The sequence below is a fragment of the Myiozetetes cayanensis genome, unplaced genomic scaffold (genome assembly GCF_022539395.1).
Source record: "Myiozetetes cayanensis isolate MyiCay16 unplaced genomic scaffold, myiCay2020 scf22, whole genome shotgun sequence".
Lineage (NCBI taxonomy): Eukaryota > Metazoa > Chordata > Aves > Passeriformes > Tyrannidae > Myiozetetes > Myiozetetes cayanensis.
The window spans coordinates 10,886,632-10,911,922 of NW_026087434.1; the positions used below are offsets into that span (position 1 = coordinate 10,886,632).

Below are 25,291 nucleotides of genomic sequence, written 5' to 3' on the forward strand. Positions count from 1 at the left end.
CTCCTGATGGAGTTTGCTGAGAATCCTTTTTCCTCTGTGCCGGAGTCCAGGAGAGCTGAGGGGGCTCAGACCTCACCTTGGCACCCCAGGGCAGGTCTCTCCATCCACAGGGGTAGCTGGAAGCAGACAACAACAGAAAGCTGCTGAGATTACTGGGAGCATCTGTGTCAGGTGACATCCCTGGGCAGTGCTGGGATCCCTGTGTTCCATGGGGTGTGTGCCATAACCTGATCCAGGGTTTTGGGTGTCCCAGCACATTTCCCCATACACACAGGTCAGGAGCTCTCCTTTCTTGCTCTTTCATGCCCTGTTCTGCCAACAGTCCTGTAATGCTGCAGTTCATCACCTTGACACACTTCAGCTTCAGTGGGATTATGAAACAAGGGATTTTTGTGCAGGCAAATGCTCTGTCCAGGCTCACCCCGGGTCTGCAGTTGGATGTTTCCATGAGCAGTTTCTGGATGCAGCCACGTATTCCCAGTGCCTAATTTAGAGAAATAACTTCAGTGTTTATAATTACAATACCTTCACTGATAGAAGGGGAGGATGAGGAGCAGATCTAACTTCCTTAGGCTGAATAAAACTTGCATTCCCAATTTAGCCATTTAAGTGAGACACACACAATTAAGTGGCAGGGAACCCCTTGGATTTTCCATAAGACATACCTGTGGAATATTTTTCAAAAGAGACAAAGGAAATGTAGCACCAAAACAACCTCTCATTCCATCTTTGACACCTCAACATGGGATTTACACACCTGTTTAATATTGTCAAACACATTTGATCTGCTTAAAAGCAAACGTGTTTAACTGTGTTGGAGAGCAGAGCTCAGGTGTTTGTAGATTGGAACCTGCCACCTCCATCATTCAGTTGGCCATGTGCCATGTGTCCCTGGAAACGTTTGGATCTTACCCTCTCAACCAAAAGGATGTCCCCTCCACTGCATCCCGTTGATGAACAGTCCATTTTCATGGGTATAATGCTTGATATTGGAAATCCCTTGAAATCATGGCATTGTGATATTATTGCTTCAAAATATCCCCAGTTGGAGGTGAGAATTTGTTTTCGTTTCTCAGCTGAAATAAAAATTTCCTGACACACAAAATATACCCCCTGGAGACACAGGAACAGGTTGTCCTGAGAAACTGTGGCTGCCCCATCCCTGGAAGTGTCCAAGGTTGGACAGGGCTTGGAGCAACCTGGGCTGGTGGAAGGTGTTCCTGCCCATGGCAGGGGGTGGAAGTGGATTAGCTTTAAGGTCCCTTGTAACCCAAACCATTCTGGGATTTCACATTATGATTCTGTGGTTTCACAGACATTTGTCTACAATGACAAAAGTTGTGCTAAGCTGCCAAGATTGAAGGTTCTCAACAATGTGCTGAGCAGTCAGTGCTCCTCTCCTGAGCTTTTCCTGACCCTCTGGGCTGTTCCTGTCCCTGACACTGTTCACTGGAACTTTGAGAGTCCACATGAACCCAAGAACATCAGAATGGGGTTCAGTGACCCCTTTAAATATTCAGCACCAGCAACCCCGAAGTGGAAATACCAACTATTCCCCCTCCACAGCAGGTGTAGACAGAGCTCAGTGATCTTTGCAAGGCACCAACACATCCTCTTGCAAAGCACCTGGTAAATGCCAAACCAAGTGCTTGGCACTGTGTTTTTGAGTAACTAAATAGACAGTTTTGACTCTAAAAGTGCCAAGCACTCCCAGCTCCCACTGGGACTGAATACATTCAGCACCTCCAGGATCACTGAATCACTTTCTTACAGCTGGTCTACTCCAGAGCCAAAGGAAAAACAGGCACCCAGCTCCCAGACCTTCCCTTGGAAAATACCAGCAATATAATTTTCGTATTCCATGTGAAGGAGCCAAAGGCAACACAACAAATGTAATATTTAAATGCTGGAGTTCGAAAATTACTTACTGGGAATTCATTGTTCATATTTCAAATGACTTCGTTCTAATAAACTCCCTGTTAGGGTTAAAAAAAAAAAAGTTAATTAAGAGCTCTTTAACTAATATAATATTTCTATTTAAGTAAAGTAAAAGGCATTAGATACTTTCTAAATCTACGTTTCAGCTGTTGGTCTGCATTTCTTTGGGCTTGCCAGGCAGGTAAATGTTACTTATTTTCCTCCAGTTAGCAGAGTCAGGCAGTGAAAGACAATTTCTGCCCAAGAACATTGAATAATCAATCAAGAAGAAATAAAATTTAGTATCTCCTTGCCAGAGATAAGGCCAGAGCTCAGCAAAGGCATGGCCAGCTCCACCTCAGCCACCTTGGCCACAGAGCCATCAGGGATCCTGTGCCTGTTCAGTGCTGGGATCAGGGAAGGACGATCCTCTCTGACCCCTCGCAGGGTCCCATTCTCTCAGTGACACCAGAACTGCTCTCGGGGGCTGCTCAGCTCCTGGCTGGATAAGAACCCGAATTACAATGCCCAGGAGGGACATCCCTGTCCTGGGGGCAGCAGGGAGGGGATTGTCCCGCTCTGCTCTGCCCTGGGGTGGCCTCACCTCAATATTGGGGCAGTTTGGGGGGACACAATGGAAGGGAGAGATTGAGCCATTGGAGAGTGTCCAAAGGAGGGAAGGAGGATGGGGAAGGGCCTGGATTTGAAGGCGTGTGAGGACACTGAGGGCACTTGGTGTGTTCAGCTGGGGGAGACTGAGGGGAGACCTCCCTGCAGTTCCAACTGCCTGGGCAGGGGCAGAGGAGGGGCAGGACTGAGCTCTGCTCTGGGGGGAGCAGGGACAGCCCCCAGGGAATGGCTGGAGCTGTGTCAGGGCAGGCTCAGGGTGGATCTCAGCAAAAGATTCTTTCCCCAGAGGCTGGTTGGGCACTGAACAGGCTCCCCAGGGCAGTGGGCACAGCCCCAAGGCTGCCAGAGCTGCAGGAGGGTTTGGATGATCCTCTGGGGCACAGGGGGGGACTCTTGGGGATGGGGCTGTGCAGGGCTGAGGGTTGGACTGGATGATCCTTGGGGGTCCCTTCCAGCTCAGCACATTCTGCAGCTCTGTGAGATCCCTGCTGTGTCCCTGGGCAGTGGGACTGGACTGAGGAGGAACCTCCCCACCTCTAGGCACTCATCTCTCCTGCCATTAACTGACAAAGCAACACTGTGGCTTCTCATCCTTCCAAAGCAAAGGCTTGAAGGTGCTCCAGACCTGTTAAGAGCTGTAGGAACAGGTTGCTGACTGCATAGAAGCCACTCAAAAACAAGTCCCATGGGATCTTTCTGCTTCCAGGGCTCTTTACTTCCCCAGGTCTTCCTTCAAGGCACAGACAACAGGAAACCCACCTGGGGTTTGCTCCCAGGGGTAGGAAGGTCTCTAAGGGGATGGGTACCCCCTCCATGGGAAGACCTACTCCAGCCATGCCCTGGCAGCCCTGGAAGGTGGGAAAAGCAGTGGTGGGTGGGTGTGGAAACCCCTGGCTGAGGAAGAGCTGCCCTTTTAATTCCATCCTGCCCAGAGCTCCAGGGAATTGCTCTTTCCAGCTAAGTGGGAAAGGTCAGTCAGGAAGGAAGGTGATATTTTCAGGCATATTAAACCACTTGGTGTTGGCTAAAGAATCCTCACAAATGACTAGGCAGCTGCAAAATGTTAAGGCCAATTAAAACAGGAGGTACAAGCCTGAAGAGAGAATGTGTTGGAGCTGCAGGGAAAGAAAAATTACCTTTAAGAAAAGCAGAGGAATTACTTTAATGGTCTCACACACTCACACATGTGCAGCTGCTTTCACCATGTTAACTGCAACCACAGGAAGCAAAAATACCCTTGGCTTTTCCATATTCTCTTCCCAGGTCACAAAAAAATGTTCCTTGTTTCTCTAATTCCAGTGTCAAAGGAGCTGTGCTCTGCGTTTCTTAGACATGCCCAAGTGTAATGTGTGAGTAAGAGCACTTGGAGAGCACTTATTTGGGGATCTCCCCCCAAATGGGAGGAAAAAATCCCAAAAAAGGAGTCACAGGGGAAATCAGTTTATCCTAAAGTCAAGGCAGTTGAATCACTCAAATATTCCTGAAATTTGGCGAGACCAGCCCTGGTCAGTGTTCCAGAAACTGCCAAAGGAGCAGGAAAAACCCAACCAAAACCACTGAAAAAAGCCCAGAAAGTGTGCAGAAAACATGATTTCCAGTTCCAAATGTTTGAAAACCACAAGTGATGAGCCAGAACAATGGGATTGACTTAAAAAAAAAGATAAATTTTTGTCACTCAATACACCAGTGATATATTTTTTTCTGCTCACAATTTCTGGCCTTTTGAAATCCTTTTTTTTTTTTTTTTTTTTTTTTAATTTTTAAGCACATCCTTGATGGAAAAACATAATGGATTGTGCACAATCTCCATCTCACTGATGGAGAAACACATTGGTAGTTTTATTTTGTCTGAAACTACAATTTTCTGTTCTCCTATCAATGACAGGATAAGGGGCAGTGGTTTGAGAGCCTCAGTGTCCCAGTACAATGAGGATGAGATGGATCAGAATGGAAGGTGGCCATGCCCATGGCAGGGGGGTGGAATGAGCTGATTTTTAAGGTCCCTTCCAATCCAAACCGTTCTGTGATTTCTGTTCCTGGGGACAGAATTTGGTTTTTGCCAAGCACGGAACCAGAAATCCCCAGTTCCCACCCCAACCCGCTGGTGCCTCCCATCTGCAAAGCCTGGGGCTGTGTTTAGCTCCTGGCTGCCCCTGGGTGCACAGACACAGTGGTTACAGAGCTGTGCTGAGCTCGTCTCTTGGCACCACGGCACGTGTGTGATCCAGAACCTCCTGCCAAGCTCTGCTCTCCACCGCTGGCTCACACCGACACCGCCTTCCAGAGGCAACAGCCTGTTAAAAGTCTGTCTGGTGCCTGCTTAAACCAGCTGGTTGTTCAGGAGAAACTGCTGTTTCAGCTTTGATTCCTTTGAGGGGGAGATGTGAAGCGTGTCTGCAGCAGGAAATGTTCCCAGAATAGCGGTGCCAACACCCACACCTGCCTCTCAGCATCGTGGGGGGCACAGCCTGGGTGAGCTCAGAAGAACCTCTGAGGTGAAGTCAGCTCCCTGAAAGGCTAAACCACGGCCAGCAAAAGGCTGTGCAAACTTGTACATGGGATGGGAGAGGGGGGAAAAGGATATTTTTAATGCTACTAATGGGAAAAAAAATTTAAGGTGTAGAGAATGCTGGGCGTTTAATCTAAATTAGCAAGGAACAACTTCACTTTTCATCAGCTGATTCACCTCGCTAAAGCAGCCTCGGATGCTGCAAAGCTCACATAAGCTGGTTTAGCTCCTGCTGGCAATTACCACAGCCAGGTGTGGGCATCCAAGCACATCTCCATTTGGGTTGTTCTCTGCTTTAATTACATCTATTTTGAGTCACTTGGGCAAATCCAGTGGAACTCCTGTCACCCAGAGCAGAGGCCAAGTGCCAGAGTTGTAATTGCTTCGTTCCTGTTCTGCATCCAGCCCAAGCACCTCTACCAGGCCTGTGCACACAGTGTGGGGCATTTCTGTGGAAATAAACTACAGAATAAAAATGCCCACACTTACTGTGGCCATCTGGAATTTCCCCAGTCCTTCTCAGGCTTCCTCGAAGGTGACTTTAAAGGCACAAGTGTTTGAGGCCAGGGGAGGTGCTGTCTGATATTTGCAAGGAGATATTCTTCCAAGAAGGATTTGATTGCAAAAAAAACAAAGACTTGTTCCTCCAGTGTGTGCTCTGGAGAGCAAATCCCAGCAGCAGGAGGTGTGCCAGTGCAGGGGAGCTGTGGGGAACCTCAGCCTTGGTGGTGTGTGGGCTGTGCAGAAGAGGTTGGCAGCCACGGTGGTGCCAACAGGCCCTTGCACAGGTTCTCAGCTTGTAAATTGGTATACTGAGATGGGAATCACCCACCCTGCTCACAGATCTTCTGGGCTGTGCACAGGCCCATGAGAAGCAGGGTCCAGGGAACAGCAAAGAGAATGTGTGGGAGAGATGAGTGTCATACATGAGCGACATCATCCAGCACAGGGTGCTGATAGCTCTCCAGGGCTGGAGAAGACATTTAGGCACCACTGGGTAACTGTGATCTGCTCTGGGGGAACCAGGGACAGCCCCCAGGGAATGGCTGGAGCTGTGTCAGGGCAGGCTCAGGGTGGATCTCAGCAAAAGGTTCTTCCCCCAGAGGCTGGTTGGGCACTGAACAGGCTCCCCAGGGCAGTGGGCACAGCCCCAAGGCTGCCAGAGCTGCAGGAGGGTTTGGATGATCCTCTGGGGCACAGGGTGGGACTCTTGGGGCTGGGCCTGTGCAGGGCTGAGGGTTGCACTCAGTGATCCTTGTGGGTCCCTCCCAGCTCAGCACATTCTGGGACTCTGTGAGATCCCTACTTGTCCCTGGGCAGTGGGAGTGGACTGAGGAAGGAGCTTCCCACCTCTGGGCACTCACCTCTCCTTCCAGCTCAGCAGATTCTGTGATTTTTATGAGCAAACCCCTGGGATGGTGTCAGCCCCCATTTACCACCTGAGCTCTGCCTCATGGGACACCAGCCAATTGTCAACTCTCAGCCAACACGGTGCATCAAACCAACGGATTTATGGCTATTTCAGAGGAGAGAGGAAATTTCCACCCATATTTCACTTCTAGGCCTGTTGGATGCCTACAGAAAGTGGGACCACCTCCCTTACCTGCCCCTGGATTGCCCAGACTGTCCTGCAGCAGAGCTATGCTCTTTCTGTCCCTCAAACAACCTTCAGAATCTCCATGCATGTGCAATTCTCCTCTTCCACAACCTGATACTCTCCCATCTCACATTACCTACTACAGAATGAAATACTGAGCTGAGAAAATCAATGGTGTCCCTCTTTATTATCATTATCATACATCTTTATCATACTTGTCTTATAAGCAAAAGACTTTCCACAGGAATTTCATGTCGGGTCTTGTAGGACAGGATGTCTTTGCCAATCAACTCTTGGCTTGAGTTGGCAGGGAAAGTGCACACTGGGTCGTGTGTTTTTGTGTGTTCCCAGCTCTGTGGTCCCCACCCCAAGATGATCCTATGAGATTACTTCTCAAGAAGCTTGTTTCCTCTGGAAGGTGGAGAAACTTGCTGTACCTGTGCATGTGGAGTCCCCTTCCTACACAGCAGTGAGGGCTGTGTTGTCTTCTCCAAGTAGAGGGCGGTTGCCTGCCAGCTGTCTGGGATGGGGCTCACTCTGGGTTCTTCTGGAGCCAGGAAGGATGGAGGTGCTTTTGGGCACACCAAGGAAACCTCTCAGACAAATAAATGAGGAAGGAGGCTCATAGAGATGATCAGTGTTGAGCATTAAACATTCCTCCATCCCCTGACTCCTGACAGAAGCCAGTGTTTTGCTCTTCTCCTTGTGACAGGACCATTCTGGTCCTGGGACTGATGTCCTGTGCTTTACATCTCTGCAGCCACAAGCACAGAGGGAAGTTCTCCTTCCCCTCAAATACCTCCCACCTCCTGGCCTTAATGACATTTCCTTACAGGCTGCACTGGGCTTGAAGCCCAAGAACTGCTGAGCCTCCTTCCAGGTAAGTAATCCCAGTTTACAGGATGTGAACATCAAAGGGGAACAACCAGGAAGTTTTTGTGTTTCTCTTGTTTAAAAAAAACAACAAAAACCCAAACTGAAACAGTTGTGGAATTGCTTCTTTTAATTATAAGTTGGTTGAATCAGGTCATTCCAGCCACAGGATTTAAGTGATCTAACATGGTACCAGCTGCAGGAGCCAACACCCTCTCTGAGTCCCTAGTGTTTCTCTGAAAGCTAAAGAGAGGAGGCTGTGTGTGTGTGGGGGTGGGATGAATTTCTGAGCAAAAGAGATCATTTAAGATGCAGAAACAGCAAACTGAGCAAGAAACATTCGATGGGATGAATTCTATCAATGAAGGTGCCTGAGAAAATGAAGTCTGAAACCTTAGGCAGGTGTTTCAGTGTCTCAGAGAGAACACCCAATGACCACCAAACCAGTTTTGTGATCACATTTACAAATATTCAAAAACAGTAATTAAAAATGTGATGATGTCACTCATGGACTCCAGGGAACATCCCTGTCTGAGGCCAGAGATGAGCTGTGCATTTCCTCAACTGGGGGACTTTTCTGCTCAGCTCACCTGCCTTGTCCTTGCTTTAGAGGTGTATTGTGCAGGTGACATTTGGTTATTTCTCCATAACTCACCTCCTGTGTAAATCACGTCATACCGAGGTCTGGACTCGACGGCACACGGGATCTGTTGTTTCATGGGGTAAGAAGGTGGGTGTTTGCACAGGGACTCCTCCCTTCTCCATGCAATTAAAACTCCTTTCTCTGCCACAGGCCCGTGGTGACACAACCCACACAGGGCTGGGGTCTCTGTGACAGCAGCACCTGACGTGGGTGGTTGATGGTCCCCGAGGTGTCCCCAGGAGGTGCTCCAGGGCTGTGTGCTGTGCACAGCCCCTTTCCCCCTGTGGAACAGCACTGTGACATGCCTAACCCCTCCCTTTCCCTCCCCACAGCCGACAAGGAGGCTGACGAGTACTACATGAGGAGGAGGCACCTGCCCGACCTGGCGGCGCGGGGGACGCTCCCCATCAACGTCATCAAGATGTCCCAACAGACCAACCACCGGGACAGGCCCCGCCGCCCCATCCGGGCCATGTCCCAGGACAGGGTGCTGTCCCCTGAGAGGATCATGCCCGAGGAGTTCAGCATGTCCTACGAGCGGATCCTGTCGGACGAGCAGCTGCTGTCGGCCGAGCGCCTGCACTCGCAGGACCCGCTGCTGTCCCCGGAGCGCTCGGGGTACCCCGAGCAGTCCATGTCCCGGGCGCTGTCCCACACGGATGTCTTCGTGTCCACGCCCGTCTTGGATCGCTACAGGATGTCAAAAATGCACTCCCATCCCAGTGCCTCAAATAACTTGTACAACACTCTGGGGATGACCCCCACCTCGGCCAAGCGCCAGGCCTTCGCCTCGCGCCGCCACAACACCGTGGAGCAACTGCATTACATCCCCGGCCACCACCACCACTACCGCACGGCCAGCAAGACTGAGGTGACTGTGTGATAGGACCTCGGGCCTTGTACATACTCTGTAAGGACTGGGGTGGCCACAGCGCCCCGCACTGCAGTGGCCTTATAGGCCAAGGTAACCTCTACTAACTCAGTGTCTGCAAAGACTTCTCTGACAGTCCCATCCGCGTTGTTTTTAAAGCCACCCCTTCATCGGTGACATGAGAAGAACCCAAGCAAACCAATAGACAATAGTGAGGGATAATAGAGGAAATTTTCCTGATGTGCATCAGTTTCTGTCAAAGAAAGCCATAGTAATCGATGGCTCCTTCCAAGGGCTCACCTGCATCATCTCATTGTTCCCACCAATTTAGGACTTTTCCGTTGCTCCAGGTAGAAGCAGTCCCATGCAGCCCGAGGTAGAGAGGAGGAAACACAGCACCCCATCCTGTCAGGAAAGGGCTTGTCCTCATGTCTGGCCTCTCTGTAGCAAGGAGGGAAGCTCTGGCTGCTGGGGGTCACCCCCAGGCTGCTCGACACCAGTCAGCACCCACACATCTGTTCCTTGTCACCCTTGGAGCAAGTTCAAGGGCAGACTTTCCTTGGGGACTGGCAGATTTAGGGACAAGAATAGCCTGGCTGAGAAATAAACTTTTAGTTTATATGAAATATACTCATAAGATACAAACATACTAGTGCCTACAAATCGCCTGCTCTCTCAGTGTAGGAAGTAGTGGGGTTGATGTGTTCAATAAGCACAAATAACGCTGAAATGCTCGTTAGACCCTTTCCTCCACTCATTCTAATATCTTGGTGTCTCCAACATGTAAATAGGAAGGAGGAACAGGGTTTCTCTTCCTCCAGCTTCTTGCCACTGCTGAGCCTATGGCAGCAGAAGTCATTCAGCTTCGCCCTGCTGAGCTGTGCTGGGGAGGTCCTGACTGCAACGAGAGCCCTGCCAGGCCAGGCTTGCACCCCTGCCCCTGAGCCTGGATCTCTCCCCACAGCCTTTCCCTGAGAGCATTTTCCACTGGCCCAGGTCCCCTGTTTCTGAACACGTTTTCTCCTCTCAGTTACAACCCAGAACTCCTTATGTAGCAAATCTGTCCCCAACCCTCAGCAGAGGCACAAGGCTGGGGGTGTCCCTCTGCCCAAAAGCAGGTCGGGAATTTTCCATGATTTTCTCTCCATGTGATGGCCTCCCAAGAAAACCTTCCAAATTCCAATTCCACTGAGTACCAATCCTAAACATGAAGACAGTTACATTTCATGCATATAAATTATATATCCAGCATAATTATAATTAATGGGCATGTTGTATATCTGATATAAAGCTAATTAGATACTGTATATTTGTAAAATCTTAAAAACAGAGACTCGTGGGTCCAGAATTTGTGAGGTTTTTATCCTTGGCTTTCCAGCCAGATTGGGCTTTGTTTTGTGGGTTTTTTGGTGGTTTTTGTTTGTTTGTTTTGTTTGTTTGTTTGAGGATTTGTTTTGGTTTGTTTTTGGTTTGTTGGATTTGGGTTTGGTTTTGCTTTATTATTTTTTTTCCCTTTTATTTGTGTTCCTATCAAATTCTGTAGAACTAACTCACATCAGAACACACTTCCGTGGCCAGGAAAGGGTCTCAGGGGTTTGGAAGCCCAGCCAGACCCAGTGCTGTAAGTCCTGGTGCTGGACCCTGTCCATGGTGTGCCCTGGGGGTCCCACCCCATGCTGTCCACGCTGCCCGTCCCACCTGTGGCCACGTTCCCTCCTCTGGGTGACATGACTGATCCAGGCTGTAAGAACATTCCTGAACACTTCTCCTACATTTTCAACCAAGTCTTTTCCTACATTAAACCTCACTGAACTCAGCTCTGCCCTGGTCCCTCCCCTCAAATACCTCCTGCCTCCTGGCCTTAATGGTGTTCCCAGCCACACATGTCAAGTCCTGTAGCAAACAATGGTTGCAATGGTTGTAAGTTGGGAACTTGAGTCTCCTGTGGAGGTTTCTGAGTCTCCTGTGGAGGTTTCTGATGCAGCACCAGGTTTGTCAGGGCAGGCAGGAGGAGCACATGTCCTTACCCCACTGGGATTTAGAGGCAGGCCTTGGTGGAGTGGCCTTTCTCTTTCCCAGGCTGTCCTGAGTCTGTTGGTATGAGTTCCAGAGCTTTATTCTGCCCCATCAGATGGAGATTGTGCTGAGAAAGATCCATCAATGAGGTGCTGGGGCTTTGTTTGACGGAAACTGAGCTGGGAAGGAATAAATAACAGTCTCCATGGTCCAGATTTGGCAAAATCATTGGGCAAAATCATTCTGGGCAACAACCAGAACTGTCTGTGGACCAGAGTGGCAGTTCATGGCATGGGAGGGATGAGAGAGAAAAGGCTCACACCCCCTCTGCTGACCCTTCCCTTGAGGGACACCACTCTCCCCTGACTACCTCCAAGCTCCTCAGCTCACTCACTGGATATTTCCTCCCAGAAGACAATCCCTGTGACAATATTGCCCTTTGCTGACCTTCCCACAGACCAGTCTGTGACTCCTGTGAGGACAAGAGACACTAACAGGGCTCATGGGGAGTCCCTGCTGAGGTTCTGGGGCTCTTCCATTCCCTCTTGGCCCAAGAAAGGCCAGGATTTCCCCTCTGCAGGCAGGGAAACATGAACACTGTAGGAGAGGGGAGGCCACCCCAGAGTCTGCAGGAGCTGTGGTGGCAGAGCCAGAGGAGCAGAGGTGACAGTGGGAGGCCATGGGTAGGTGGACACTCCTCTCTTTCCATTCCCAAAGCTGTCTGTCTCAAGCTCCAGTCCTTGTCTAAATGTTACATTTGTGAGCTAAGAAGTTGCCGAACCAGACGTAAATTTGGGAATTTTTCCCTCAAGCAGCCCATGCAGGTGCTGAGCTGTGCCCATGTCATTTGACCTTGGTGTCTTCTCTTATTCTGCCTGGCAAATATCACCAAGCCCTCTGCCAGCGTGTCCAACCTGGGCAATAACCCTCCAAAGCAAATTAAGCCCCATTTCCTTGTCTTTTCCACCCACTCAATTGTTTTAAGCGGATGTGTCCCACCCTTTTTTGGGCCAAATCTCTTCAGGGACTCTGCCACCACCACAGAAAGTTTCCAGTAAATTTCCTTGGGAAGGAACAATGCCCTTGATACCAGCTGGGCACCCTGTGTTCCCACGGCTTGCTGTATGTGTTGGGCTGGGTTGGTAGATGGGGCAATGATGTTCCAGCACACACAGGTGTTCTTTGGTTATTTTTTGTCCTTATTCCTCACTCTGGGAGTTTGTCAATGAACAAACACTTGCTCTGGGACCGGGTGTTGTGTCCCACAGCCCGGTCCCAGCGTTTCAGTTCCCTGTGGTGATAATGGGAACACCTTCCAGTTCCACAGAGGGTTCAGACTGTGATGTGAAGGGCTTTGAGACCCTCTCACAGCAGAAACTGTAGAGCAGCAAAGAGTTTTTCTGGCTGTTGTTTGTCACTGTCCTGACACATCGTGTGTGATGTATTACAGTTGTGTCTGCCCAGAAGGGGAGTGCTGGGGTGGGGAGATGCCACGTCCCCAGATTCCCCATTGCTCTCCTTCTGGCCAGGGTCCCTGGCAGGCACAGCTCCAAGGGGTGCTGTCACCTCTCTGCTTTCTCCTCCTCTTGTCTGAGTCACCACAACATCCTGCACTCGGGAGAAAGGCAGGGAGCAGCCACATTCCTCTGTACAGTGAAATAGAATCTGCCTTGATTTATCCAATATACTCTGAAGAATTGAGCTTTTTCTTCAACCCACAGGTGGAAAAACCCCTGGGGAGTGTCCAGTTCCCTGAGTGCATGTGCAGGGACCAGGGGATAGGCTACAGAAAAGTTTGTATTTTTTCCTAAAAACTGATCATTGTTTGCATTCCCTGAGCAGCAGCAGAAACCAGTGCTCTGCCCTGGGGTCTGTACACCAACCTCATGTGTGTGTATGTATATGGACACAAATATATATACACATACACACTGCAAAAGGCAATCAGTAATTCTGACTGACCCTGTACCAATCCAAGCTTCAAACTACATCGAATCACTCTTTGAAATGTGGCAAACTATTTTTAATGAACCACACAGAGCACCACATGGAACAGAATTTTGTCATAAAAAGTCTTCTAATGCCAGTGACTCGTGTTTTAAGGAAAAATGAAATATTTTTCAATGTTTTAATGTTCCTTTTATAAATGACGATCTGTTATTTGGATATGGGAGTGGGTGGGGAAGAAACAGGGACAGTTTTCTGGGAGCAAGCCCTCCTTTCCTGGCCTAGATTTCATTTCTGTCTGCTGTTCTGGAACCTGGCTGGCTGCAAAGCTGGTCCCATGAACCTGGGCTTCCTGCATGCATCTTTCTGTTCCTGTGTCCATCAGAGACATTCCCACCAGGAATCTGCAAGAGCCTGGCGTGCTTTTTGTAAGAGATGGCCAGTTCCTGGGAGCTGGGACATGTCTTCATCTTCCACCACTGCAAACAAACTCACCATGAAACAGGGTAACTCCAATTGTGTTTGAAATATGTGTTCTACTTTGTGATCAATCTGCCATTTGCAGTTCATGTGATGGAGAAACAGCTTGTGTTGCTTTTGTTTCAGGTTTAGTGTTCATGTGGAAGGAGGGACTCTGCTGAAATATCTCCCTCACGTACAGGTCTCGTGTTGGGGTATATTTCCAGTCAGTGAAAAGTAGGGGGAATAGGTGAGAAAGGGGCTTAAATATTTTCATACAAAATGTTGTAGCAATAAGGCTGTGCTGGGGCTGCTCCTCAGAGAGCAGCCACTTTGTGCTGTCCATCAGCAGATGGGAGGAGGGACCGTTCCCAGTCCCCAGAGTGGGCTCTTGGGGTGCCCTCACCAAAACCCAGCTGGGAGAGCCCCCGTGGCAGCCCAGGGGTGAAGGGGGAGCTGGGTGGTCCCTTTTGGGCGTGGTGGTGTCGATGTGAGTGAGATCTGTGCCCTCAGCACCCCGTGTCTCCATGGCCACACGATGTCTGGGAGGTCTCCATCCCACTGCTCCCCTGACCCTTTGCCCCCCGTGCCCCCCTGCAAACCCCTCAGACATTTTTGTAGCAAGAATTTCTTGGCTCTGAGAAAGACACTTCTTACTGTAATATTTTTAGTTTCGGGGGACAATATTTCCTAAGAGGGGTTAAGTGGATATTTTTGTGCTTTAGCCCAGTTTATGGATTCCATGTTTATTATACAGTAGTACTGAAGAGGAAGTACATTTGTATCTGTAATTTGCACAGACTCTTGGTTAACCATTAAACAAGCTTCAAGATGAGCAGTATTTGACTGTTTTTCTCTGTATTATTCTTGTTGTTATACTTACCTGTAAAAGCACATTCTGTATGTACTGTATACAAAAATATTATCAGTTTAGTAAAATTTAGAGTCTTAAGGATTTTTCCACTTTTGTCAGTAACAAATATTTATGGATTAAAAAATAAAGGCAATTTCAACATAGAAGTTGTTTCTTTTTGATATCTATTGGGGGGAAATAAAAACCATTTTCTTGGCAGCCTTCCCAATATTTGTAACCAGCGTTTGAAAGGTAGATATCTGTGATTCTGTGTGTAGTTAAATAGCATCTATTAAAATGAATGCTGCAAGGTCTGCAAGAGTCATTATTTTTATGGATTTATTTACTGCATTTAATCATCAAGCCAGAAAAAAGAAGCAGGGGAGAAACAAGACATTACCATTTGCTGTAAAATCCTGTCTTGCAAGCCTTTAAGATTTTATTTTAAAGTTGCCCTTCTTTAAGTTTGCACCCATAAGCTGTGATATTCTCTCCACCTTTGCCTTGAGTTGCAAAGCTGGGACTTGTGGAATGTCTGGAGGCTTCAACACGGGCTTGGCTTTGCTCTGGAACACACAGGAGTTTCCCCATCGTTCTTCCAAGATGTGAAACTTGTGCTGAGGAGACATTTGTGTGTCTGACTGAACAGCCCCCAGTGCCACCAGAGGGTCAAACTGTGTTTTCACTTCTCCTGGCTCTGAATCTGGGATTCCTTCCTCTTCTGGCTGGCTGGGAAACGTGGTGGGGGTTTTCTCTTGCCTTTTGTGAAGGAAGAGTAAATATTTCACATTTCCCTTTTCACATTCCTTTGCCTTCAGCATCGTGGGGGCTTGCTTACATGGGAAAAATGGGAGAGCTGGGAAATGGGAAGGATTGCTGCAAATAAAACTGCTGAAGCATCAGTGCCCTTTCCCAGCACAGCTCTGGGGTGCAGGGAGGGCACTCCTTCCCTCAGAGCCCCTCCTTGCACTGCAGGGCTCTGGGAGAAGCTCTTGTCACCTGGTTGTGCCACATCTCTACCCCTGTCCCTTCTCTGCCACCTGCAGCTCTGGCCCTGAGGTTCAGGGGAATTCTGCTGCCATGTCATCCCAGGGCTGACACAACACAGGTCCTTTCTGCTGCTGCCTTGGTGTGCTGCAGAAGTTCTCCACCACTCCCCTACCAAGCCCCAAACTCTGCTCTTTGCTCAGGGATAATGGGATTGTTTAGCCTGGAAAAGACTCCAGGATGACCTGATGTCCAATACCTGAAGGGAGATGACAAGAAAGATGGCTATTTACAAGGGCCTGGAGGGACAGGACAATAGGAATGACTTCAAACTCACAGAGAGAAGGGTTAGATGGGATATTGGGAAGGAATTCCCCACTGTGAGGGTGGGGAGGCCCTGGCACAGGGATGGCTGCCCCATCCCTGGAAGTGTCCAAGGCCAGGTTGGATGGGGTTTGGAGCAACCTGGGCCAGTGGAAGGTGTCCCTGCCCATGGCAGGGGGTGGCACTGGATGGGCTTTAAGGTCCCTTCCAACTCAGCCCACTCTGTTATTCTCTATCTTTCAGTTGTTTTGCTGCTCAGTTTTAGCAGACTAAAGAAGCTTTGAGGAGTAATACCCCACAATCATCTTCCAGAGCAGCTCCAGTGGGAAGACAAGGCCCTTCTGTAGCCCCTTGGCCAAGCTTGTGGTCTCCTGTGTCTGTGTGAGCAGAGCTCAGTGAGTGAGGCACAACCAGCACTGCCAGAGAAACTCATGAACCCAGCAGAGTTAATTAAAATGCATTTTTAAGGGAGAAGTCTGATTTTGCCTGGCAGTTCTATTCATAATTACCCAATTCTTTGTGGCACTATTAAGTGGGGATGGAGCAATGGGGAATTAGCTGATTTCTCCACTTCCCATAAAAGGTATTGAGGAGAACAGCAGGATTTTTTGTGCTGAGAGTCAGTGATGACTGAGATGAAGCTGGGACCAATTCTTACCTCAAAAGACAGTGAATCCCACTGTTTCCAATCCCTGTAATAATTGATTTTAGTAGTTAAGTGCAAAGCTCACACTTTGGGGACCAGCCTTCACTCAAGCCATCCCCACTGGCCCCACTAAGTGACCTCTGCAGCTTCTCTGCCAGTGGCCCAAGGTGGCTCAGGTGGCCTGGGCACCCTGGCCCCTTGAGGGGGTCCCTGCATGCAGGGTCTGACTCCCCTGTGTGACTGGAGGGACACTTTGATGGATGGCACAGAAGAGGACGAGCCCCTGGCCCACCCCAGCACAGTCTGTCACCCCAGTGCCTGTCCCTTGGTGGTGCAGCTGGGATTTCCCAGGCTGAGCTCCAGCAAGGCCCAGCTCATCCCCACACTGCCTGGGGGAGATCCCACCCCACCCTCGGGGGGACCAGGACAGGCTCAGCAGGTCCCTGGATCTGACTGGCACTGAGGGAGCAGAGCACAGAAAGGGCAGGGCCAGCTCTGGGCAAGGACTCTGCAAAGGAAAGACCTTCATGTGGAAGGAGTGGAGGGTGGGAGGGATGGTGTGAGTGTGGGGTCACCTGAGGAACACTGAGGCTGGATTTTAGCAGCCACTTCTTTCTCCTTGGTGGACACAGCTTTGCCATAGGTCCCACAGCAGGGTCCTGCTGTCACCTGGTCACTCCAGTGCTGGCACAGAGCCAAAACATTCCATTAGAAAAGCTGCAATTCCTCCAGCAGAGAAGGCTCAGGATCCTCACATGTGAAAATAGACAGGATTGTGTCCTCTCCTTGAAAGGCCAAATCCAGTAAAACTGCTGGGAGGGCCCAAGGATGCTGTTGAAGTCGATGACAGAAGTCAAAACTCCATCAATCACATCTTCCCAGCAGCTCTCCCACTCTTCCTGGGCTTCAGCAAAACACACAGGAATATTTCCCAAACTAAGGATTAGCGCTGCTCCCAGCTGCCTTGGGAAGATGTTGGAAAATGATGAAGAATGAAAGGACTACAGAATAATTAACACCTGTCAGCAGGGGTTTAAAAAAAGCAGATGTTGTCAAACAACCCCAAATCAATTCTCTAACGTTCTTACAATTTGGGCTGCAGGATGATGGGTATGTGCAACGTGTTTTGCCTTTTTCTACAGCACTGGATCACGTGCTGCTGGATACTCTGCGGGGGATTTGTGTCACTGCACATCCTGGAGAGATCTGGGGTTGCAGGGCTGCAGCAGAGGGGAACTGCAGAGCTCGGGGTGGGTTTTACCCCCTGAAGAGCCACTGCAAGTGGTATTTGGCAGAGCTTAGGACGAGGCCACTCACTTCAGAACACTGAGCTCAGTGATCCAGAAATAAGGGTGATATTGTCACTGCTCAAAGTTTCAGAGCACAGAGGGTTTGGGATGCAAAAAGCAATAAAAGAGGGAAATTCTGAATCAAGGGTGGGCTGGGGCCTTTGAAGAGAAGGTGCCCTAATGCCACAAGTTCTGTCACACCTGCAGGACCTGGAGCAGGGCTGTGGGGTGGCTGTGGATGTCCTGGTGGAGAAGCAGCCCGACTCCAAACTGAGTTGGGGAAATGTTTTTAGTGACATCTTTACAGAGCTCAGCATTTCAGCTCAAAGTGAGGGGCTCTGAGGTCATGTGGTGACCAGGTATAAGCACTTTTCGGGGGTGAAAAGTGTGGGGTGTTAAAAAGCTCTTTAATCCAGGCTCAGGAGGAGCAGCTGCTGAGAGCTGAAGCCAGGTGAGTGTCCCTGGAACAAATATCAAGAAGACACAAAATAGGGTTTTTTCTCACTGCAGTAAATTCTGGATGGCTGCCAGCACTAAGTCTTATTGCCCCAGTAATTCTCTAAACAGGAAACCACCTTTCTCTCAGCTATTTTCACAGTCAAAACCCACAGCTCAGTGAGTCCTTCTGTGGGCTGAAGTTCCCTTCAAACCTGGGAGTGTTTTCTGCCCACAGAGCAGAGTTCTGTGGCCACAAGGCATTTCCTCCCCTTTCCTCCCAGGCTGTAACACACTTAAAGGCATTTAATAATGAATGGAGCTTGGAGGAGCTTCCAGGAGCATTACCATTCCCTGCAGAGCAGGGAGGACTTTGGAAGGAGAGACCTTTGGAAGTGGCTCACCCCACTCACAGAGTGAGTCAGGAGCAGACTGGGAATAAGATGCAGTTCCCCTTTTCCCTCCTTGTTGAAATGACAGGTAACAGCTCTTCTTTTCTGTCTCTGGGTGTGGGAAGCACTTTTTTATTTAACCCATTCTGAACTTTGGGCTGCCCACAAAGCTCAGCCTCTGCCAAGAGCACGGTGAGCTCCAGCTTTGCAGGAACTCCCAGGGTGCTGCGGGACAGGGGCATCCAGGGGAGGGGAGAGCACAGATCTCACAGGTCATCTGCAGCATGTGCCCCTTTCACCACCCAAAACCAGCCAGAGAGGTTTTTGCTGCTCATCTTGTTGCCTCTTCTTGTTTGACACAAGGCTACATCAGGTCAGAAGTCAGCTCAGGGCTGACTTAGTGGTCATTCAGATGATTTACTGTCCCACTGCTGCCTAAGAGCTCCTCAGGAGCTGGCCCTGTCTAGTGATTCTGGGGAGTTATAAGTCACTACCTGCAGTGATCAAAATTCTGCTTGGCTGTAGCAAAGCTCAGGAGCTGCCTCAGCCCTTCCAGGCCAGGATTCCTCCGTCCCTGCTTCCAGAGCTGACAGTTCCATATCTTGGTGCAGCTGTGCCAGGTGTCTCAGACCAATTGTCCTCTGGGGAGACCCAGAGAGGGACATTTTTTTTCAGTTGAGACATCTAATTCTGACATATTTAAAAGATGAATAACACTGCACTGTTCAAGCTTCCCCCAGCAGTCTCCAGCTGGATGGATGGATCACCCAGTCATCCAAATCCCAAAGGTTTCCCCAGCAAGGAGTATTCTCCTACTCCAGAGGAAACCTACTCCTCTCCCCCTAGCCCAGGGAACACTTGGCTCAGGCAGGTGCTGGGATTTGCAGACCCAGCCCTGCTGGGCAGTCAGGAGGGGCTGTACAGGCTGATCTGCCAGGAGGTGACATCCAGCACTGCTTCCTTTGGGGAGTCCTCCAAGGACACCAAAATATCACACACAGGTTTCTATTCCAAGCCACAGTGGGAAAAGGCAGAAGAAGAACTGGGCCACGTTTTCAGGACACTGAGGGTTGTGTCTCCCCACACAAGCACCTAAAAACCATTCAAAGCCTCTTTGACCCTACCAACCGACCTGCTGCTCCTGTGCTGGCCCTTGGTCCCATGCCCTGAGCACACCTGGATCACAGGCTCAGCCATATGGTCCTCTTGGACTAATTAAATCCAGCATTCAGCTTTTTTTGCCTCATTACTGGTCTTTAACAAGAAAGGGACTACTCTGGGGCACACAGCTTTCTAGGGCAGCAGGAGGGGTGTCACTGTGGGACTCAGACACTCTCACAGCACACAAGGCTGGCAGTTGGTCACTGAAAAACCTTCCCCCAGGGAAGCTGAGTGTCCCCAATACAAGACACAGTCACTGAATTATAGAATTGTTTAGGTTGGAAAAGACCCCTGAGATCACCAAGTCCAATCGTTCCCCCAGCAGTGCCAAGGCCACCACTGACCCATGTCCCCATGTGCCACATCCACACTGCTGTTGGCTCCCTCCAGGGATGGGGACTCCACCATTGCCCTGGGCAGCTGTGCCAGGGCCTCATCAGCCTTTCCATGAAGAAGTTTTTCCTAATATCCAACCTAAAATGTGGCTATTTGGTTCCCTCTCCTCCTGTCCCTGTTCCCTGGGAGCAGAGCCCGACCCCCCCCAGTCTCCCCTCCTGTCAGGGATTGCGGAGCCAGAAGGTCCCCCCTGAGCCTCCTTTTCTCCAGGCTGAGCCCCCCCAGCTCCCTCAGCCCCTCCTGCTGCTCCAGCCCCTTCCCAGCTCCGTTCCCTTCCCTGCCCACGCTCCAGCCCCTCAGTGTCTCTCCTGTCTGAGGGGCCAGAGCTGCCCCAGCACTGGAGGTGCCTCAGCAGGGCCAGCACAGGGACAGTCCCTGCCCTGGGCCTGGGACACCCCATGGCTGGCACAGCCCAGGGCCCATTGGCCTCCTGCCCACCTGGGCACCCCTGGGTCGTGTCCAGCCACTGTCACCAGCACCACTCTTGGCTACAATCCCTCGTGATCCTGCTGCCTGAACTGTTCCTCTCACCCCCTTGGTGCCCTGCTGTGCCCATGGGGCAGAGCCACATCTTGTAACCTAATAATGATGGTGACCATCTTCATCTAAAACAGTGGAGGCTTGTGCCTTTTTGAGTAGGGGTCTCTGGGCTGATTTTCTGTCTCTGAAGTCCTGGGAAATAAACCCCTTGTTCCCCCTTATCTTATGCAGGTCCTGCCTCACTGTCTGTCCTGAACAGACTCAGTGCTCTCTGGTGGAGCAATGCCATCCATTATTGTCCTTCTTATTGACCAGCCTGGCATTCACAGCAGATAAGAGACAAATTCCCAGCCCTGGCCCTGAGAGAGGATGCCTTTTCAGCTGTCCACATTTCAGGGATGACTCACTTGCAGAAGCCTTTTCCATGGCATTCATCACCAGCAGAGATGAGGCTGTGGAGAGCCAAGTTTATCTGCAGACACCCAGATGAAGGGCTGGTGTCATCCTCATTGTTCAGACAAAGAACTGAGGCCTGGGGAGGCAAGAGGTGAGGGCTGGCTTTACAAAAGCAACAGATTTTTAGAAGATTTACCATCATACAGCACCTTTAGGCTTAAAGGAAAAGCCTCAGCTGCAGACCTGAATTTGGAGTATTCCTGTAAATCAGGTGCCACCTTACCCAGGAAATGAGGCCCAGGATCAGCAAATCTTTTGTGTGTGATGGAGACACAGAGCTGAACTCCCAGGCAGCACTGTGCCCATGATCCAACACCAGCCAGCAGCTCTTCTCTTCTCCATGCCCAAAACTGCTCCTGGGTTTGAGGTAGGGCTCTACAGCCAAGAGTGTTCCTCCAGCCCAGGGCTGGCCCAGGGAAGGTCTGTTTGTGCAGTGGGGAGATGGAGTCACAGCAATGGGATCTGAACTCATGGAATGGATCCTCTGACTGCTGCAACAGCCTCCCCAGGGCAGTGGGCACAGCCCCAAGGCTGCCAGAGATGCAGGAGGGTTTGGATGATCCTCTGGGGCACAGGGGGTGACTCTTGGGGATGGGCCTGTGCAGGGCCAGGAGTTGGACTCGATGATCCTTGTGGGTCCCTTCCAACCCAGCATATTCTGCGATTCTGGGATTCTTTTTGGCATTCCCTAAATGTTCTGCAGCTCTGTGTAATCACAGGGAATCACTTCGGTTTCATTCTTTTTAATAAATCCTCCTTAAATGCCACCCCATCTACAGCTCCCAGTCCTCCCCTATTTTTCTCATGTCAGCTCCCGGTTTTTCAGTTTGATGCAGAATCTTTCCTGAAAAATGTCACCCAAAGTAAAGTTTGGGTATAACCATGTGGAAGGGAGTCTCTCCATGCAGGACATGCTGTCACACATCACCCAAACCCTGCCTGCTGTGGCAACACCAGGGCACAACACAGGCAAAACAAGCACAGAAAGAAAGGGAGGGACCTTGAACTCTGGGATATCACTCTATAGACCAGAATCTAATTAGTAATAAAAGCTCTGCATTGCTCACCCAGTCACCATCCTACCAAGAAATTGTTACTCTGTTCCAATTACTGTGACCTCGATTGTGGGATCTTCTGCAAGGAGCCTTCTTGTAAAACCAGTCACCTCTGAGATGGGGCTGCTCTGCTCCACCTCCTCTGAAGCCCATTATAAATATTAAGATTAATTTTGGATTCTTTGGATCCCTGATGCAGTTCTCTAACAGGTAGAATCTCAGGCAGGAGGGCTGGGTTAGCCTGTTGTGTTGTGCTCGAGTCAGGGCTGGAGGCAAATTCACCCCTGTAGTTCATTCCTCTCTTCAGTAAAACCAAGCCCTTCAGAGAAAGAGAAATGCAGTTATCACCAATTTCAACTGTGCCTTTTTTGGTGTGTAGAGAGAGGCAGAGGAAATAGTCCAAAGCAGCAGGACAACAGAGAACAGGGATTGTCAGTGTAACCCATTGCCTGGACTGTGAAAAAGATGCATGAAACTTTATATCCCTTATTTGTGAGATGGGATTAGAGCAGGCTGGGTTTTCTTATTTACAAGTGTTTATTTTTATATTTTGAGAAGGTTTTAGACCAACAATTTAGACCAACTGCTTTTACTTGAGTGGAACTGACTTTTAGACCATTTGAAGATCCCAATGTGAACACCTCTGAAATGCACCAAGTGTTGCCTCTCAGCATTTCTCTGATTGTGTGAATGGCCAAAAACCTGCTCAGCTCAGCCCACACTCACCCCCAGGCTGTGTCTGGGGGGGTAATGACTGGATGCTGTCCTGGATTTGCACAGTGCCCAGTGAAAATGAAAACTCCTCAAACACCCATTATCAATTCTCCAGGAACCTTTAGGCAGTGTTCCTGCAGGGATTGTGCAAAAGCCTTTGGCAATCTTGAGCAAAGAGTGACAGATGCCTGTCCACCAGCGTCCAGGGCCAGTGATTTCTTCTGCCATAGAAAACAGGAGGCTGAGCTGTACCCCAAAGGGCTGAGCTGTCCCTCTGTGTAGACTCCATGAAGGGAACAGCTGCCAGTTCAGGGCCCCAGCTTGTCTCTCCACCCTATGGCAACCTGTGCTCACCCATCAGTGCTGCAACAGCCAAATCCTGCCACTGGTGCTTCAGCTGAAGGGGAACGCAATGCCCAAGGAGAGAAACCTGAAGTCACAGAATCCCAGAATCACCGAGTGTGCTGAGCTGGAAGGGACCCACAAGGATCATCCAGTCCAGCCCACTGCCCTGGGGAGCCTGTTCAGTGCCAACCACCCTCTGGGGGAAGAACCTTTTGCTGAGCTCCACCCTGAGCCTGCCCTGACACAGCTCCAGCCATTCCCTGGGGGCTGTCCCTGCTCCCCCCAGAGCAGAGCTCAGTCCTGCCCCTCCTCTGCCCCTGCCCAGGCAGTTGGAACTGCAGGGAGGTCTCCCCTCAGTCTCCTCTTCTCCAGCTGAACACACCAAGTGCCCTCAGTGTCCTCACACGCCTTCAAATCCAGGCCCTTCCCCATCCTCGTTCCCTCCTTTGAACACTCTCCAATGGCTTAATCTCTCCCTTCCATTGTGTCCCCCAAGCTGCCCCAATATTCAGTGTCCCCACACCGTGTCCTTGTTTTGTCACATTCAGCCATTGAGTGACCCCTTTATGCAGCGTGGCCTGGTCACAGTGTCCATCAGGAGCTGCCACTGAGGCTCTGCTGTGGCACAGGCTGTTCCCTGGATATTCCAGCTCTTCCCTGGATATCCCAGCTATTCCCTGGATATCCCAGCTCTCCATGTGCAGCCAGTGAGTCTGGAGTAATTGCAATGAGTGATGGCAGGAGAGTATGTTCATGCTCATTAGAGACAAATTGAGCTGCCTGCTGAGAGGGGAATAAAGAGGCATTTACCAGCCTTTCTCAGTGGCTGCGTTTGCACAGAAACATCCCCTTTATGGGTTTCAAGAGCTGCTTTTACTGGAGCCTCCAAGGAGTGGGTGGTAAATGAGGACTGCCTGGGAATGGTGGATGGGGATGAGGTGGTCTCTCTCATCTGCCCATGTTTTAGAAAACTTGGCCTGGGGACATGCAGAGCTGGCTTTAAAAATATGGAGAATCAGCCAACCATGCTGGAAAAGCTTTACCACCAGGGGAATCTGGCTTAGGTTTTGGTTTAATCTCCTCCACTAACTCAGGCCCCTCAGGCTGTTTACACCAGTTTACTGCAGAGAGGTCACCCACCAGCTCCTTCTGTCCCTCCAGGCTGGGCTGGTTTCCACAGAGCACAACCTTGGAGCCACCTTTGTGTGCAAGTTTGTTGGTAGGAAAAGAGTGCATTTGTGCTTTGGGTGAAGAGGGAGAGGAACCAAAATATCCTGGGACATGGTTGAGTTCAGCTGCTCATGGGACTGGCAGTGTCCCATCTCTGCTCCCAGGGCACGATGGTGCTGCAGCCACTGCAAGGCAGAGGCTGGGCACAGAATCCCAGGGTATGCTGAGCTGGAAGGGACCCACAAGGATCATCCAGTCCAACTCCTGGCCCTGCCCAGGCCCATCCCCAAGAGTCACCCCCTGTGCCCCAGAGGATCATCCAAACCCTCCTGCAGCTCTGGCAGCCTTGGGGCTGTGCCCACTGCCCTGGGGAGCCTGTTCAGTGCCCAACCAGCCTCTGGGGGAAGAACCTTTTGCTGAGATCCAACCTAAACCTCCCCTACAGTTTGGGAGGAGTGTTGATTTACTGAAAACCCAGCCCTGCACTCTCGCAGTGTCCTGTCCCTGCAGTCTGTGCAGTGAGTCCCATCCCAGCACCCCTATCCAGAGACTCCAGGATTATCCTTGATAGTCAAGTGGTTTTGCTGCTGGGTATTTAAGGCCAGTCTGCTGGAGCAGCCCTCTTCTGCACCTTCTCTCCCACCAGCAGGGAACAACTTCTAACCTAAGAAAGACAGCAGGAGACATTTCAAGGCCAGGTTGGACGGGGCTTGGAGCAACCTGGGACTGTGGAAGGTGTCCCTGCCCATGGCAGGGGGTGGAATGGGCTGAGCTTTAAGGTCCCTTCCAACCCAAACCATTTTCTGGTTCTATGATTTGCCTGCCAATGATGATGCAATGCAGACTGAACCAGAAGAAAGGGGCCAAGTGTTTCAGGTGTCTGCTGGCAGAGGGGCACAGGCTGTAAATTTGGCTCTAGAGACAGAGCTCGTTGGCTGGACAGCTTGTCCAGGAGCCCTGCAGGGTGCTGGCCACGTATGTCCTGGCACTGTCCCCAACGAGCTCTGACTGCAGGGCCTCTGCTCATTCACTCCAGCCATTTGTAGGCACTCAGGGATGCCCTGACTCTGTAAGGCACAGCTTTGTAAACTCATGTAAATGGCTCCTTTTTCCTTCCCACTGGGGC

General features: G+C 50.4%; 1 protein-coding gene across 1 annotated transcript in view; it reads left to right on the forward strand.

Moving 5' to 3' along the window:
* SHISA6 (shisa family member 6) overlaps window positions 1-14,629 on the forward strand; it is a 237,155-nt gene extending 222,526 nt beyond the window's left edge. The window contains exon 6 of the mRNA XM_050319542.1: window positions 8,502-14,629. Within this exon, the coding sequence (XP_050175499.1) occupies window positions 8,502-9,052 (551 nt within the window). The 3' untranslated portion in view covers window positions 9,053-14,629. The remainder of the gene's footprint in view (window positions 1-8,501) is intronic.
* The last annotated feature ends 10,662 nt before the right edge of the window (window positions 14,630-25,291 follow it).